General features: G+C 55.7%; 1 protein-coding gene across 1 annotated transcript; it reads left to right on the top strand.

The window, feature by feature from the left end:
* The first annotated feature begins 2,071 nt into the window (after positions 1-2,071).
* Positions 2,072-17,488, top strand: CDK18 (cyclin dependent kinase 18). The gene is given in 17 exon segments (XM_042884184.1): positions 2,072-2,145; positions 6,438-6,574; positions 10,132-10,277; positions 10,393-10,434; positions 10,436-10,519; positions 11,583-11,639; positions 11,831-11,945; positions 12,053-12,147; positions 12,229-12,291; positions 12,408-12,531; positions 12,799-12,919; positions 13,166-13,263; positions 13,452-13,557; positions 13,780-13,822; positions 14,030-14,120; positions 14,363-14,440; positions 14,586-17,488. Coding segments are annotated over 17 exon segments (1,461 nt in total). The 5' UTR covers positions 2,072-2,119; the 3' UTR covers positions 14,621-17,488.
* Positions 17,489-18,165: the final 677 nt, after the last annotated feature.

The following is an 18,165-nucleotide window of genomic DNA, read 5'->3' as shown; positions in this document are numbered from 1 at the left end:
TTCCCTTGATCTCTGCAGGGCTCTGTTATCTCCCCCACTTCCCAAGGCTGCTGCAGGAATGCTCAGAGCTCACAAGGACACCGGTGAGTGTGTGGGAGAACAGCCGTGCTTTGGAAGTGGGGCAGGGAGTGAGGAGATGGATGGGAGTGAGAAGATGGGGCTGGAGAAAAGAGAACCGTTCAGGGTGTTGAAACCCACCGACTCCATTGCTCTGCCTGCCGTGCTCATGGTGACACTGTGACTTTCAGGGCGCTGTGCTGGGGCTTGGCTTGCCAAAGCAGACGTTATTTACAGTTTAACAAGGAACAAGGTTTATCTGAACAGCGTGTGCTCGCCGAGTTCCCAGATAGGCATGAAATGTTGCCCTTCATAGGGAAGTGAGCAGAAAGCTGCGGGCACCAGGGTGTGCTTAATCTATTTCTATCTATGCCTGGGATGCAGGCAGGTCCTGGTTGGGTTTAATGGGATCATGTCATGGTGGTGGGAAGGTTCCTCCAGGAGGTGCAGAAGGACAGTGGGTTCCTGCGGGGCAGCACTTGAGTGGAGCAGCAGCTCTGCACGCCTCGCCTTGGGATGCTCAGTGCTTCCGTGCTATTCCTGCCCTCTGCATGGCCTCAATGCTGGTTTTCATGCTGTTGCCCAACCCCGGGCTCTTTGCAAAGTGGAAATGCTTTGTGTGCAGAAATCTGGAGCTCTCGTATCAGCACAGAGATCTGAGAAGCAGAGGGGTGAAAGGGGCACTCGGCTCCCTCCAAGCAAAAGCTGAATGTTGAAACAGGGAGAGAGCATCGGGGTGAGAAATGCATGCACACGTGTGTGCAAAGCCCTCTGAGGTGCACAACAGGTTTAAGATTAAATAGCAGCTTAGTGCAGCCCTTGGCAGGAAGAGGACTTGCCGTGTTTGCTCACTACCTTGCTATCATGTGACCATCCCAGAGCTTTAAATAAAACAGATTTGCAAAGAGTTTTATGTGCCTAATGCTGAGCCGTGGCACTGCTGCTTCAGAGTGTGGTCCTGGAGGGGAACCCAGCTCAGAGCTGTGCTGGAGTGGGGAGAAATAGGTCAGGAGCACCGTCTGCATGCACTTCTTTCTCTGTTGCTGCACAAAGATCTGTGTGAGTGCAGCAGGGAGCTGCTTCATTAGTGCCAAGGAGCTCCTGGGTCTGAGTTTGCCACGGTCGGAAGGAGCCTTAATCCCTCCGAAGCTGTTTGCACAGTCCCTGCAGCTCCTCCTCCCATTGCTGGGTGGGCAGAAAGTGCCTGACCGGATGCTGGAGGCATGCAGAGGGGTGCAGCTATCTGCAGCAGGTGAGGGCTGGGCTGTTTGGCAATGCAATGTGTTGGAGCAGAGCAGAGCTCCTGGAAAACGCCTGGCAAAGGGCTGAGCTGCGCGTTGCTTTGGGCGCTGGTGGTGCTTCTTAGAAACGCTGTGCTTCTGTTTGTGTTCAAGCCGTTTCTCTGGGAAGAGAGATCCTGTGACAGCATGGGCCCTTTGCATGGCTTTTTGCAGGGATCCGACCCTTCCTTCAGCCCTCCACCTATTTGTTGCTGCTCCTTTCTGTCCCACCCTCCCTCCCCGTTTCTCCTTGTGCCAGAGGTGGCCGCATTTCTCAAATTCCACGTGGTTATCGGGTGTGCAGGGTGTGTTTGCTGCTTCCCTAAATAACCCCTCTCAGAATGCTTGCAGCCATTCCCTGCACAGCTGCAGGGGCAGCAGCTCTGAGCCCCCTCCCCAATGCCTTCGTCCGAGGTGGATGAGGCCGTGGGTCATGGGAAGGAAGCTGCAGTGTTCTCTGTTAGGCAGGGAAGGCTTCCCCTGCTCCCCCTGTGCTGCTTTCCAGGAGCTCTGGGAATTGTGTGTGGGCTGAGAAAGGAGGGAAAGCTCTAATTAAGGAAGAAGAGGGGGAAAAAAAAAGAAGAGAATAAGGAAATGGTAATTAAGAAGCCAGCAGACCCTGTGCACCCTTTGGGGAGGGAATGCAGGTGTGCCCTAATGCAAGGGATCTTCTCCCATAGGGTTCCTCAGAAGCTTGGTGCTCCCAGAGCATCCTTCACCCCCAGGGTCTGTGCCCTTTTTCCATGTCCATGCTGTGCGTCCTGGTGCTCCTGAAGGGCTGAATGGAGAAACAGAGTCACAGAAGAGGGTGAGGATAACTCAATACCCTGCAGCAGCTCTCGGTCTGTCGGAGCATGGGATGTGCTGATCTGTGGGGCAGGGGCAGTACCATAGGGCTGCTGGCACCTTCCAACACAGCGAGAGCATTGAGATGCTGCAGTGCACGCAGGCCACTGGCACTCTGTTGTGGCTGCAGCCCAATGCTGGACACTGCTCTCAGGTTTTGCTCCAGCAAGGAATAAACACGCAGTGTTTTGTGGCAGCTGGAATAATGTGGGTTGTTCTGGTGCCTTCCTGGGAGCTGCCCTGATCTCACCACGGGCCGGGCAGAGCTGAGAGCATCACGCAGGGCTGTGGTGTGGCAGGAGTGGAACAAACCCCTCTGTGTGCCCTCATTACTGGGCTCCTTGTTGGGATGGAGACAAATGGGAGTGGAGCTGCAAGCAGAGCAGCTTTGCATCCCACAAGAGTCCCATCGCCGAGGAGAAGGGAGGAAGGATGCATCACCATTATTTACACTGAGGGGAAAGCAATGCACGCTGTGAGCTGGATTGGAAGCCAGGCTTGTGCATTTGCTGCAGGATCATTTCTCCTCCCAAATCTCCTTTGAGAAGAGAGGACAGAAAACTCCTGGCTGCCGTCATCGCATTCCTGGTGCTCTGCATTTCTTGTATTGGCTTCTGTGATTGCAGGAGAGGAAAAGATTGCAGCACAAGGGTGGATGGATGAACTCCCTGGGGACCCAAAGCTCCATTTCCAATTCTGTCCAGCACAGTCGCTGCTGTGGGATGATGGCTGTGCTTCTTGCTGCAGGGCTGCTGCAGGCTTCTAGGAACTGATTGTGCTTCCCTCCTGCAGGACCACCACCTTCTGGTGCAGGGCTTTGCTCCCTGCGTGGGGGAAGGGAAATGTTGGAGCTCCACATAACAGAGCTCAGCAGCAGGGAGGAGCTGGGAGCTCTGTGTGATGGGCAGGGACTGCTGCCTGTCCCAGGGTGCAGGGCTGTGCTGGCCCCTGGAGCAGTGAATGAAGGATTTGGGCTGTGCTCTGCTCTGCAGCATCTGCTGTAGGGTGGGAGCGGCCAGGAGAGGATTCCACACCAACAGCTGAGCAATCCATTAGATGGTGGGGGGCTGCTTTCTTTCCCTGCCCCACTGGATTCCCAGCTGCTGCAAAGCATGCAGCATCACCTTTCTGCATGTCAGCACTGCACTGCATCAGTACTGACTGTTGCCTTGCTATGTGAGGTAAGGAGGGCCACGTCCTCACCTGGCTCCTGCACACGCTGTCTGCTCAGCCCCATGGCCACGTGTGGCTCTGCATGATAGAGGTGTTTGCTGAGCAAACAGGGCTCTGCCAGCAGAAGTCACCATTTCCCCTAAGTTGTTTCCTTGTTTGTGGAAAGGAATGGTTACTTGCAAGCCCAGCAGTGTGCTGAAGGAGGAAGGAGAGAGCTTCATATTGAAGCTGTGCCCAAAATACGTGGCTCTGAGGTTGCACAGAGGAGAGCTGAAGAGCTTTGCTGTACAAAGAGAAGCGATCCATGTGCACAGCCCCATCCCCAGTGCCTAGGGGAGCACTTTGCTGAACACATCACTGCAAGTGCAGCAAATACAGCTTTGAAAGCAGTGCTTAAAGAATTGTTCACACCCAGTCTCAGTGACGTGATTCGTTTTCCTGACGGGATGCAGCTTTGGGCCCTTTGAAGTGTTTTAGTTACTATCTGCCTGTGTTACAGCAAATGCAGATCATTCACGCTGCTGGCTTTCATCCTGGCTTTTCTTCCTGGCCAGCTTCCATCCGGGGTGATTTCATTTCTGCCTGTTAATGCCTGAATTCCTTTGTGCTGTTTCAGATCACTGCTCCCCTCCTCGCTCCATCCCAGGGATGGTTGCAGCTCAGGGCTGCCCCAATTCCCGGGTGATTTGAGGCTGTAAAACGAGGGATGTCATTGCTTTGCTTAGCGAGCATCGCCTTCTTGCAGGAAGTCACAAAGTGCCCACACTTCCTTTAGTGCCCTGCTGCTAAAATTGATGGGATGCAGGCAATGGCAACCCGTTCTTCCTTTGAAATCCATAGTGTGGGAAAGGGCCGGGCTGCTCCTGCAGCTGGGCTGCCCTTCTCCTAGGGGAAACACAGTCACAGGTTGTCCCCGGTGGGGGAATAAAGCCACCTCACATCCCATAAGGGGTCAGGGTGCCCTCCTGCCTGCAGGGCTGGGAGCAGGGATGTGGGATGCTGTGCGCTGGGGGGAGGCGCATCCCAACTTTGGGGCACCTCGTGGCCACCCAGGGCAGGGTGAGCTCGACCGCAGCCTCCATCCTTCAAAGCCTTTCCCATGAACCCCATCACCAGATGCCAAGTAGGTCCAGGTGAAGCTGGAGAAAAAACAGTGCCAATTATGCAGAGCCATAAAGATAAGGAGCAGCCCTGCGCATAGCAGGAGACGCAGCCACTGCTATTTTTACCCCATCCTGCTTCCTCTCCGAGGAGGTTTATATTTAGCAGCTGCTGGCAGGGAGGGAAGGATTCGGGGTGATCTGGAGCATCAGTTCATTGCTCAGGTGTTTGTCTTCTAAAGCTTTGCTACCGTTAGAGAAGGACGAGCAGAGAGGGGAGGAGATGGAAAAAGCCATTTCCTTCACCCGCTTCTTCCTCCACCTCCAGGTGGAATATCTGGGTTATTCCCTGTGTTTTCCCTGCTCCTGGGGCTGTGGGTTGTTGTGGTGCTCAGCACTTTCCCCATCCTCCAGGTCTTGCTGTGTGGTGTGTTGTCCTGGCTGCCCCCTGCTGCTCCCTGCCAAGACTTTGTCCCAGTGCTGTGGGCTGATTGCTGTCAATGGGCATGGAAGGCGTGGTGAAGTGATGGAGGGGCTGCAGCATCCCTCACTGAGGAGCAGGATCTGTTCTGCCTGGAGGAGATGAGGCTCAGGGGGATCTGGTTGATGTCTACAAGAATCTGAAGGGATGGTGTCAATAGGACAGGGTCAGACTCACCTGTTGGTGGGCTCCAATGAGAAATGGGCACAAACTGAAACATTGGAAGTCCCATCTGAAGGTGAGGTGAATCTGGATCGGGCTGTCCAGAGGGGATGTGGAGTCTCTTTCCTTGGAGATATATCAAAACCATCGGGATGTGATCCAGGATGATGTGCTGTGCTGAGCAGGGCTTGGGTGATGTGACCTCCATCGGTCCCTTCCAACTTCAGGCCGTGAGAAAAGCATCCTTTGTTAATGCAGCATTCATTAGTGTCAGCATCTTGGTCATCAAAGCACGTCCCTGCAGTGCTGGGAAAACATTTAAATGGCTGATGGATGTGCCTAGCATCCTCCTTGCTCACTTTGCAACTCCAAACAGCCTCACACCTCCCATCCCACCCCCTGCCAAGCAATGCATCCTGCCTTGATTCAGGGCACACTGATCCTTGGGCTGTAGGGTTTTGCATCCCTAAAGGTGTGTGAGGAGTGGGGTGGCTGAGTCTGAGTGGTCCAGGTGAATCCCAAGGATTTGGGGGAGGAGGCCGTGCCTTGAAGCACTGTTTGCATTGCTGATGGTAATCTTTTCAGCTTTGGGATGCCAGCATGTCAACCCAAGTGTTCCCGTTGCCCTGGCGACGCGATGCATCGGCTCTGCGATGCTGTGTCTGATCGCATCAGTCTGGAATGCAATCACCAGGGTTTGTGCTGACCAGCCTGGGGTGGAGGGGGGGGCTGGGGGCTGGCAATGGGGCCACCCAGGAGCAGGGGTGCCTGTTTGGTCCCAAGGGCTGAGTTCCCCCTTATTGTCCCCCCCCCCCCATCTCTCCCTCAGAGCCCAGCAGGCAGGTTAAGGTTAGGATCTGCAAGGAGGGACCTCCCTGTGCTGGGGAGACACTGATGTCTGCAGGTGCATTCTGTTTGCTGGGAGCAGGACTGTGTGTTTCCACCGTGCTACAAAATGCATGGGGGGAGAGCAAGGCTGGTGCTGCAGGGCTGTGTGCTCCCACTGTACGATTCCACCTGGTGCTGTGTGTGAGCCTGAAGCAGGCAAGCAAGGTGGGGGATGCCGAGAGCGAGCTGCTCGTGTGGCTGCTCAGTGAGCTATGCCACGTGTCCCTTAAGGGTTTTCTTCATTTAAGGGTTTTATGGCTTTAATCAGATCTCTGGCTTAAGGAGATCCCAGTGCCTCACATCCCACATCCCAGGATGTGAGTCAGTGGAAGCATGCTGAGCTCGGAGCATCACCCTTTTTTGGGACCCCCCTGTTGGTCCAGCTCCCCCCAGCACTTTGGGAAGCTTTCTTTTCCCACCCTACAACCACTTCTTTCCCCTTCCCTGCAGGTCAGGAGGTAAAATGAACAAGATGAAAAACTTCAAGCGGAGGTTCTCACTCTCAGTCCCTCGGACGGAGACCATCGAGGAGTCGCTGACGGAGTTCACAGAGCAGTTCAACCAGCTCAACAACCAGAGGAATGAGGGTAAGGGGTTGGGAAAGCAGCCTGGAAAGCTGCTGCCCCACTGCCTGGGCTGCTTACCCCATGGAGGAGTTAAATCTGCTCTGAAGAGAGATTTATACCCGCAGAAGGAAAGGAGGAGGGCAAGGTGTTTGCACAGGGGGATGACACATCTGTGGTCAAGGTGGGGAGTGTGTGAAAGTGGGGGATGCCCTCCCCCTGCTGGACCCACAGCCTTCTCCTGGTGCAGGATTCAAGGCGTCGGGTTCAGAGCAAGGCTGGGCAGGCAGAGAGCAGAGAGCTGCAGACAGCAAATCTGGTGGAGCCGGGCTGCATTCCCCCAGGGGGAGCAGAGTGCTGCGGGTTCAAGGCCAAAGTGCCTGCAGTATCACATCGTGTGCTTTGCCACCTCCTCCCAAAGCAGCCCTGACATGGGTTCGTGTGTCAGTGCTCTGGGCTCTGCTCAGGATGTGCTGGTGCTTTTTTTTTTCCCCTCGTCCTGCAGCCACAATTGCTGCAAACAGGGGCTGAGGCCGTGATGTAACTGCCTGGCACTTGTGCCTGCCCCAGCAGGGAGGGATGGGCTCTGCTTCAAAGTGGAGATGCAGAGGCTGATTTGAGCTGCCTTTCCTCTCTCCTGCAGCTCATGCCACTCCTCAGATCCCCGCAGACACCCCAGCTGCCCTCAGCAGCATCACTTCACACCCCTCCCCTCGCACCCCAGCAAACAGCTGGGGCTATAATTAGACTCGAGCCCTTAATTAGACATGTAGAAGCCGTGGGGATAACATGGTGCAAAGCTCATAAAGCCACGGGTGCTGACAGCTGCTGCTGCTGTTACCCCCTGGGGCTGCTGGGCACTGGGCTGGCTGAGCCTGGGCTCGTTACCTGTGCTGTGCCAGCTGAGCTGCTGGAGAGGCAATTTCCCTCTTCTTCTGCTTTAATGAGCCTTTGGTCACAGCACTTCCTTTGCAAACCATCACAGGCAGCAGCTGCCTGTCCTCTGCCTTTTGGTCTCTCTCCTGAAGGAGGTGGGGAAGAAACAGGGCAAAGCCAAAGTTGGCTGTGCTGGGGCTGAGGGCACTGGGCAGAGGCTGGGCCGGTGCTTGGCAGTGCTGTGCTGTGATCAGATTGCCCTGCATGGAGCTGGGGATGCAGCAGAGTATGGGAGCCCCCTGCCTACAGCCCCACGTTGGAGCTAAGCCCTCTGCCACAGCCGTGTGCACACTGCTCCTCCCTCCTGGGTGATGTTCCTTGGGATGTAAACACCCCCAAAAGTCATCTCCATGGTGCCCCTAATCTCAGCCATACACCTGACCCATCTCCTGGCTTCTCCCTATGGCCAGGAATGCTTCACCCACAGATCAGCACCAGCATCAGTTTGGGTTTGTTTTTTTTTTCTTTTCTCACCTCACACAGCACTGTGGGAAGCTGTTTTCAGGTTCTGTTTTCCCTCCAGCATCAGAGCTCATAGGCTGTCAACACTCTTGGGTCACAGCAGCCTCTGCTTGGGTGTCTTCATGTGTCCCCAGGGATGCAGAGTCCAGGAGATGGGATGCTCCAACAGAGCATGCAGTGCCTCTGGCAATGGGAAAAGATGTGGACTTCCCATGGGTTGATACCTACCTCCTCCACTGGGGTGTGGAGGGGGATCCCCAGCCCTGTGTTCTCCATCCTCCCATTCTCAGGGCCCCACTGCCAGCCATGAGGGCTGGTAAAGGGAGGTATGGGGAAGCAGAGCCAGCGAATGGAAAAGCAAACAGCTTCCTGGTGTGGGCACATCCTGACCCAGGCAGTGTCACCCTAATGAGTCCAACACAGCCACAGGGTGTCCGATGTGCCCCCACGCTGCCACACATCTCCATTGCACCACAGCCTTTCCTTGGGTAGAAGAAGAATCCTGGGCTAAGGAGAGCTGTGGGCAGCATCTGATCCTTGACGAGGGCCTGCACCATTTCTGAGTCTTCAGAGGCCAAACAAGGGCTCGTGCAATGGCGTAAATCAGAGCTAAGCCTGGCCGTCAGAGCACAGGGATGTAAAGCAGCAATGCTGTGTGGGAGGAAGGAGGATGGATGACCCACGATCCGAGCGCTGCCCTGCCTTGAAACAGCTTTAGGAGGAGAGCTCATGCTTAGCAAAGTAATTAAAAGTTCTGAGCCGTGCAGGCAGCGAAGGGTTCTGGCCCTTTTTCCTTGGGAGATCAAAGCTTGTTTTGGCAGAGGCAGTGTTTAAATATATTAAAAAAAGAAAAAGAAAAAAAAAAGAAGGCAGAAGCAGCTGCCGTGTCTGCGGTCTGCCTTTAATTTGCTTTGATATCCCATGCAGCCTCATTACTTGCAGGGTGTCAGAGCTCACAGTGATCCACACAAAAGGCTGAGCAGAATGGAGCAGAGCCCTGCATTTGCACACCTGTGTGCTGCTGGTGGAGGTGGCACTGAGGGTGGGTGCAGACACTGCTCTTATTTGCTGCTCCTGGGGCCAGGCTGCATCCTTGGATGTTGGATCTGTGTGCTTAAGGCCCAGCACAAGTTCACCCAAACTATCTCTTAAAGTGGATGAGTTGAACTACGATCGTTCTGATGTTGCTCTTTGGTTTTAGTTCAGATGATTTGCTTAGGACAGGAGCAAGGTGAAAAGGGTTGATCTAGCTTAAGTGATCTGTGCTACCTGTGCTTAGTGCAAGGCAGGGTTCTGAGCTGTGCCTGCACAGATGGCCAGAAAGGGACAGGGACCAGAGCCCTGCAGTGCTTCTGGGGTAAGGGGTGCTTTGTGCCTCCCTGCCCAACCCTCCAGAACCTCCTGGCACGATTTCAGCTGCTGTCAGCCCCATTGGCATGGGCTGCACCCCTGCTATGGGCATGGGCTGTCTGTAGAGGACACCCCATATCCCTTAGCTCACAGATCCCCTTGTATACAGTGACCGTGGCAGGAAACTGCATTTTTTCTCAGGTCACTTGCCTGTCACCTCTCATCCATCAGATGAGCGATGAGCAGCCAGATCCCAGCCCTCCTGCAAAAGCCAGCCATCCCCTTCCATCCTCAGCAATGAGATCATCTCTGGCTGCAGAGCATGCGGGGAATGGAAGCCCAAATCTGCATTAGACACAGAGAAGGATGGCCTTCATTCCAGCACTCCCAGTTAGCTCTGCCTCCTCTCAAACAGCCCCTCTGAAAGCAGCCCCTTGTGAATGGGGGAAATGCACTTCCAACCAACCAGCCATTAATTACCCAGTGGGAAGACGTGTGAGCCTCAAGCTGTAGACCAGGGGGAGCTCAGTGCCTCACTTTACTCTGTTTGGGTTTTTTTTTGCTCCTTTCTGGGTTCCTTGGGCTTGATGTGGCTTCACACATGGAGTCCCATTAGAAGATTGACTTTCAGAAGTCCCTTTGGTTTTCAAGGGAGCTTCTGTGTTGCTGTGTGTGGCTGAGTGCAGCAGTGGAGCAGGATGGGAAGGGACTTCCTCATGGCCCTGGAGCATCTCTGGACCTCCCTGCCCTTCTCTCTCCCTGTTCCCCAAAGCAAAGCGTTCCGCACCCCTGCTGCCTCCCAGCAGCTCTCCCTTCTTTCTCTTTGTCCTCAGACCTGGCCCAAGGGCACTTGCAGCTGGGACACCTGGGCAGGGACATCGGAGCAGACCCCACGGCCATCTCCTCACCCGACACAGAGGGTCCATCCCCCATGGCCGTGCGTTACCGCAGCAGCACCCAGCGCCGCTTCTCCACAGAGGCAAGTGCTGGGGCGAAGGTCCCACGGGTGTCACCCCAGTTGCTGCCCCATTGCCATCATCACTCTTCCTTTCCCTGGGTGTTCTCCTCACCTTCCCCCTCTGCTCTCTCTGCAGGATGTCAGCAAACGCCTCTCCCTGCCCATGGACATCCGGCTGCCCCCCCGAGTTCCTGCAGAAGCTGCAGATGGAGAGCCCGGAGTTCCCCAAGCCGCTCAGCAGGATGTCACGGCGGGCATCCCTTGTAAGTCACAGCACAGCATCTTGCTTTGTGCATACGAGATGCATGTGCTGATTGCCACCCAGCCATTGCGTCCCTCTGAGCAAGCTCTCTTGCTCTGAGACACACACAGTGCAAATCCCTTTCTGCACACTCATTCCCTGTGCATACACACACCCATGCACGTGCACACAGGCACCTTTCCCCGTGCTACTCCTACATATGCAAATCCCCAGCCTGCACATTGCTCACCTTGCACACACCTGGCTTCTCTCCCAGCCCTTCACCTTCCAGGGAAGAGGAGGTGGGGAACCTCCCGCGGTGCCACAAGTGCTGGAGCCTCTGCTGATGGAAATGCAAATGTGGATAAATAATGAATTACCCTTTGCATTAATGCTGACGTTTCAGTTTCTTGACTGCAGAGCATCAGCATATGTAGGAGCAAAAACACAGTGCCCTGTTTGCAAATTGCAAAGGCACACATCCTGCTGCCTGGGAGTACACATGGTTACGGTGGTGAGGTCTTAGCAGCACCTTCAGATGTGGCACTCCTGTTTGTGAGGAGGGAGGAGAGGAGAGAATGGCAGGAGCTGCAGTTTGCCTGCTGGCTTTGGATCCTTCAGTGCTGCTGCCATGGGATGTGAGTGACCCCAAGTGACCGAGGCAATGTCCCTGCAGAGCTGCAGTGTGAGGGATCTGCTAGGAGGGCCTTGCAGTTGTTGCCCATCACTGGGTACAGACAAGCAGGTCTCAGCAATACAGCAATGAGACCCAGTTCCAAACGGGGAAATGTCTCTTTCACACTTGACTGGAGGAGCACACAGAAGCAAAAGGAGTTGCAGCAAAGGGCAGCACGTAGGGAAGCACTCAAGAAAAGGGCAGGGCTTTGCCACAGGGTCCCATCACGCTGCTCTGACACAAAGGGCATCAGCTGCTGCAGTTGGCTGCGATGGTGTTCTGATGGGTGCACATAGGATCCATGCAGGACATGATGGATTGTCCCCATAACAATCCCCTCCTGCTGTTCTCCATCCAGCCCAACACTGGTGAGATCCGTCCCAGTGATGTTGTCCTTTTTCTCTTGCAGTCGGATATCGGGTTTGGGAAGCTGGAGACCTATGTTAAGCTGGACAAATTGGGAGAGGTAAGGAAGTGCTGAGACCCCAGCGAGGATTCAAAGGAAGTTGGAAGGATTACGATAAATCACAGAATGGAAATCATGGGCTCCGGCCCTTTAGCTTCCAATGACCCTTCCTGCAGAGCACATCCCTGTTGTGCCACCCCCACAATGGGGCAGCCACCCGCTCACCCCTCATGTCCTCTCTCTCCCTGCAGGGCACTTATGCCACTGTCTTCAAGGGACGCAGCAAGCTGACAGAAAACCTGGTGGCACTGAAGGAGATCCGCCTGGAGCACGAGGAAGGGGCTCCATGCACCGCTATCCGGGAAGGTGAGGCCTTGAGGGGGGGGGGGGGAGAGGCTTTTCCTGCCCCCAGCCCTTGGGGATGTCCCACCTGGCACCCAGCTGTCCCAACCTGCTGCCTCCTGTCCCTGCAGTGTCACTGCTGAAGAACCTCAAGCACGCCAACATCGTGACCCTGCATGACATCATCCACACGGAGCGCTCCCTCACGCTGGTCTTCGAGTACCTGGTGCGTTGGAGAGATGCTGGGGTTCTGACTGGGGAGAGGGGAGGGAGGGAACTGGAGGCTGATGGATGCTCCTCGTTGCAGGAAAACGACCTCAAGCAGTACCTGGATAACTGTGGGAACCTGATGAGCGTGCACAATGTGAAGGTGAGTCGGGCCTGGCCGTCCCTATGGGCGTCCCCGGCTTTGTGGGGTCTCCCCTGGCCCTGTGTTCTTAAGACAGCATCGTGGTGCCCACTGCCCATCCCCTGTGCCCCCCCCAGATCTTCATGTTCCAGCTGCTGCGTGGCCTGTCCTACTGTCACGGGAGGAAGATCCTACACCGAGACCTCAAACCTCAGAACCTGCTCATCAACGAGAGAGGGGAGCTTAAGCTGGCCGACTTTGGTACGTGGGGTGGGGAGGGCAGAGCACTCATGGTCCCATTGGGCAAACACAAGGGCTTCGCTGCCCTTGGAGCGGGGAGGAGGACCCCATAAGCAGCCTGGGACATAGTTCTCCAGCAGTGATTTTTAATGTACTGGGGTTGCATGGCTGTTTTCTACCCGATTGAGAGCATCTCTGCACAGTGCTGTCCCATCCCTGAGCCTCTGCCCTGGAGAGGATGCAGCACTGCAGGAAGGTGCAGCTTCACATCCCTCCCTCCACCTCCAGGCCTCGCCAGAGCCAAGTCGGTGCCTACCAAAACGTATTCCAACGAGGTGGTCACTCTGTGGTACCGACCCCCCGACGTCCTGCTGGGATCTACCGAGTATTCCACCCCCATCGACATGTGGTGAGGCTGAGCGGGGCGGTGGGTTGGGTGTTCCCATCCATCCCATGGGATGGCGCTGCTCACACCGTGGGCGCTGGGTTCTCCACGGCTTGTTCTCTGTGTCCTCTGCGGCTCCATCTCTTCAGAGCCGGGTGGACGGGCACAGATCCGCATCCTGGAGCCCATTTCCCCCTGCCCTGCCGCGGGGGGTGGTGCGTCCCACGACTTTCCCCTCTCTCTGATGCCGCTTTTCCACCGCTGCCGTAGGGGCGTGGGATGCATCCACTACGAGATGGTCACCGGACGGCCCATGTTCCCCGGTTCTACGGTGAAGGAGGAGTTGCATCTCATCTTCCGGCTGTTGGGTGAGCGTGCTGCCGTGCCCCGAGCGCCCGCGGGAGGGCAGCGGTGACAAAGCAGAGCGCTGCGCTCCGGGACCGAGCGCTGAGCGCGGCGTTGCCGCATGTGCCCCCAATAAGGAGCAGCGCTGGGATGATGAAGCTGTTGTTCCCGCAGCCGGTGACCACGTTCCACTTTCCCCCCTCCTTCCCAGGAACGCCGACAGAAGATACCTGGCCGGGGATAACGTCCAACGAGGAGTTCAGGGCGTACAACTTCACGCAGTACCGAGCGCAGCCGTTAATCAATCACGCCCCGAGGTATCCTCCCTCCCTCCCCCCAGCACAGATCCGGAGGCATAGGGCAGCCTGGCACTGCTCCGAAATGGGAGCCGGGAGCACTGGGTTCATCTGCTGGATGTGATGCTGAGCGCAGCTGTGTGGGGGAGGTCCCACTTCTCCGCACACCTTTGCCTTTTGTTGATGATTGCAACGGCCCCCAGGTGTCATAGTGCTCCAGTTTGTATTTCTTTCTTTTCTCAGGTTGGACTCGGATGGCATTGACTTGCTGATGAACCTCCTCCTGGTAAGCTACAGCGAGGTGCTGGTGGATGGCAGAGGGGTGCATTGCGGTCACCCTGATTTCGGGGGTAGGGAGAGGGGCTGTGACTGCAGCATAAGCCTTATCCACACAGCTGCTGGCTCAAACCCACTGATGGGGTCCTAGCTGTGCACTTTGGTGTGAGCAGGCACTGCAGACTGCGTAATTGCCTTTCTCTGGGCCTTTGTGCAGTATGAAGCCAAGAGCCGGATTTCAGCAGAGGTGGCCCTGCGGCATCCCTACTTCAAAAGCCTGGGGGAGCGGGTGCACCTCCTGCCTGACAGTAAGTGTGCATGGCCCCCTCACCTGGGGGCATGGAGCAGCACTGCAGTGCAGCCCGAGGGCACAGCCAGCTCTGTGGTTGCTGCTTGCCTTTGCTTGAGGGCTCCTGCAGCAGGGTGGGGGGGGAGAGCAAGGAAAAACTTGGGGCAGGCTGGTGTAGAGCAAGAGGAACGCGGTGCTGCGCTGCCATCCCTGCTGGCGGTGGCTCGGCCAACTGACCTCGCTCTCTGTCTGCTCTCCCAGATGTCTCCATCTTCTCTCTGAAGGAGATCCAACTTCAGAAGGACCCTGGCTACCGAGGCTCAGCGTTTCAGCAGTCAGGTAGGATGGGGGCAGCGTGCTCTCTGTGTGGTGCCATGGATCCTGCTGGCACCTCTGGGTACCCACACAGGGAAAATCCAGACCTGCCCCGTGCTTCAGTCCCTGTCTCACCTATCTGACCCATCTCTCTCTCTCTCTTCCTCAGCCCGAGGGAAGAACAGGAGGCAGAGTATATTTTAAACCCGGACCTCATGTTCCCTTTGTCACCATGGAGATCAGTGCACTGAGAAAGGAGACGGTGGTGCGCTCCTACCCGCCCCACCGCGTCGCTCAGCCCAGCAGGACGGAGCTGATGGCTCTCCCCACGTCCCCCAGCAGCTGGTGGCAATGGACCTGTGGCCTTTTTCCCCTCTCGTTCTCATGTTGTTCCTATCAGCTGCCACCCCTTGTGCAGCTACTGCACAAACCTCCTAGGAGCGGGGTCCTGCCCTGCGCTGGGGGAGCTGCTCGCTGCCTGTGGGGTTGAGCTGGGTGCAGGGAGGCTGTGAGAGCACAGGTTGGGGTCTGTGAAGCAGAAGCTGTGGCTGCATTGCATTCAGCCCAGGCAGGCAACATCCCACTGCTCAGACAGCCTGCGTGCAGCCCCATCCCACTGAGAGCTGGGCATCCCCCAGCCTGGCACCAGAGGTCTGCTGCTGGAGCACCAGCCCTGGGGCAGCCCTCCCTGCTGTGCCATTGCTTCTGCCTCTGTAACACCTTCATCTCTGCCCATTGTTGGTACCTGAATCCTGATGAGGGCGGAGCGACCTCACTCACCATCCCCTCTTCTTGCCACCGTTGCGTTCCCCAGTTCTGATGCCATCACAAGACGTGGGACGTGATTCCCGGCTGTTCACAGGAGCCTACAGCTGAACAGAGCCCTGCAGCATCACTGCACCCCAATGCTTCGCACTCACCGCAGTGCATTCCCCACCTGGAGGACGGGGGAGAGGTGCCAAACCTCCCCAGCTCAGCTGCAGGGACCAGAAATAGAGCCACAGAACAGCAAACCAGCCCTCCCCACGTGTAGCCAACATCACACCAAGCAGCCCTGGCTCAGACCCATGCCGCAGGACCGAGGGGCACACTGTGCTGCCAAGGGCTGCTCCTGAGGCATTTTAACTGGACCTTGCCAAAGCACTCGATGGAGGATGTGCCGATGTCCCAACCTGCCAGCATCCCAGGACAAGCAGTGCTCAGGGGACACTAACTGTGCCCACACCGCTGTTTCTCCGTGGAGAGGAATTGGAACTCTGTTTTTCCCCCTGCAAATGCAAAGCTGGAGGAGAAAGGAGGAGAGCCCAGGGTTCTCCAGTGCTCAATGCACCGCACTCTGCGCTCCTCCTGTCAGCCCAAAGCTGTTAAGTTGGGTTTGTCCTAGACAAGCATCCAGACGTCTGCATTGTTTGAGGTTTGCCCATCCCTGCTCGGTTCCTTTCTCAGTATGGCCAGCATACAGCAGGCTGAATAGTTCATTAATTGTTTCCATTTGATAGGGAAGAGCATGAAGAGCCATCAGCCACCAGTGACGCGTTTTGCTCTGATGTAAGGGTTGGGCTGCGCCTGGTTCCCTGCACCCTGCTTGGGCTGCACAGGGCTTTTCAGCAGTGGGGTTTACAAAAGGAAGCGCTGAGCTCACGTTGTCACCTTTCCTTTCATTAAGGTGTTTACATTGGGATTTTTCTGGGCACGATAGGGATCTGTGGTGCTTCCCAAGGCACCAAGGGCACGGATCTGGGCAAGTCCTGCTCTTGAGAAGCCCTGACAGGACGTGCATGACCTGTTCTGGCTTTACCAGCCCTGTGCCCTGAGGCTGTCATGGGCACAAAGCGTGCCAGGGCACAGGAAGCCTTGCTGATCCTTCAATGGGAGGGCAAGGCAGAGCTGTGGGACACGGGGCTCTGCTCACTGCTGCTTGGCAGAACCCTTGGGAACCAATGTCCCCATTGGGAACCAGTGTCCCCATGGGGCAGACATCTCCAGGGTGCAGCAAGGTGACCCATGGAAGGTGAGCACGCAGACAGCTCTGCTTTATCTGCAATCAGATAAGGAAGACAAAGAGTCTGCTGGCTGCTGTTTGCTCTTTCACAGCCTTTGCCTTTCCTTCTCCAAGACAGGAGATCTTTGTGTGGAGGCACTATTATTTATTTGCCCCGTGCATGACCAGCAGGCTGCGTTTCAGATAACCCCTTTTGTTCTGCTGCTTTTCATGGGTATTGGATTCCTATTCAGGAAGGTGATAAAGTGCATAAATATTTGGTGCCCCGTTGAGCAAGCTGTGATGTATGCACTGCTGCTGTGCGTCCCGATGCCGAGAGAGGGAGGTCAGCAAAGTCCCCCCCCCTGCACAGGGTCAGCATCCCATGAGGGTATGGGGTCTGTATGGGTTTAGGTCAGCATCCCACCACGTTGCAGGCTCCATATGAGTCCAGATCAGCATCCCACAAGAGTACGAGGTCCATATGGGTTCCTGAGGACTGCAACCCCCCAGTGCTGGGGATGGAGACATGCAGTGAGCTCCCAGCTCTGCCCAGTGCTGGAGCGCCAGCTGCTCAAAGCAGCGCTGATGAAAACACTGCAAATGTCTGTGGCTTTCTGGAATTTATTTTCTTTTCCATTTTGTGGCACCCAGCGTGGCTTGGGAGATGTTGTTTTGTCTTCCAGGCATTATTTTCTTGCATTTTTTTTTATTTTTTCCTACCAATTCTGCCTGCACACTGGGGAAAGGCTGCATTGCTTTGTGCACTCAGCAGCTCCGGTCTGCGCGCCGCTCCTGCTGTGGTTTTGTGTTTCCATCAGTCAGAATTGAGGGCAGCACCCCTCACTGCAGTACAGGTGGGATGCATCACAGGAACAGCTTCAGCCCCGTGTCCTGCAGCAGGGAAACGTGTCCCAGACTGCTCAGGTTCCCACTGTGAGCATCCCCTGGCGTGCGCCGTGTGCAGGATCCCGATGGCCGTTGGATGAATGGAAGATGTGTTTTAAAAGGAGTGTTTTTAAAAGGTTTATTCAAAAAAAAAAAAGCAATTTGTTTGTTTGTTTGTTTTATATGTATATATCTATAGAGAGAGAGGAAGAAGTTGTTTTTTTTTTTTTCTGGAATAAATGGAAAGGTGCAAAGCAAAAAGGAATAAAAGGCTGCACTCATCGATCAACCACGTGTGTGTTTCATACAAAGACTTCAGTCGTTGCACGTCAGCTGTGGCATGGGCCATCCTGAGGCTGTGCTTCTGTTACAGCCGTGCTGTGAGCGCTCCACAGCCAAAACTGGGCAATGAGCTGTGTTGCCTGTAGGGTGTTTGGATGCGATGTGATTTTGCTCTCTTCTGTTTGGGAGGAGAAGGCTCTGTGTTGACCCAGAGTGAGTTTCCTTCCCTGTGACCTTTAAGAAGGCCAAAACCCAGCGCCGGAGGGGCTGGAGCACAATGGGAACGTGTTCCTGCAGTCCCTTACGTGGATCCTAAAGCCCTGAACAAATATTGCCATAAGTTAATCAGGCCGATAAAAGAGCTCAACTGTGCCCGGCCCAAGGCTGCAAAGTGACTCAAGGGCAATGCCAGTGCATGGATGAGGGAGTGCTGTTCCCCAGTGCTTTGGCACCTGAAAGTCCCTGGGATTGGGGCTATTCAGCGTGGCAATCCCCTGTAGGTATCACTGCTCTGTGGCCCTACAGCCACTGGGGAGATGTGGGAAGGGCCTGAAATGGGGGAACTTTGGAGCTGCGGTCCCTGGGCTGCCCCTACAGC

The sequence above is a fragment of the Lagopus leucura genome, unplaced genomic scaffold, assembly GCF_019238085.1.
Source record: "Lagopus leucura isolate 7727_CA_CO unplaced genomic scaffold, USGS_WTPT01 Super-Scaffold_100043, whole genome shotgun sequence".
In the NCBI taxonomy this organism is placed as follows: Eukaryota; Metazoa; Chordata; class Aves; order Galliformes; family Phasianidae; genus Lagopus; species Lagopus leucura.
This window is presented reverse-complemented; position numbering and strand designations above follow the sequence as displayed.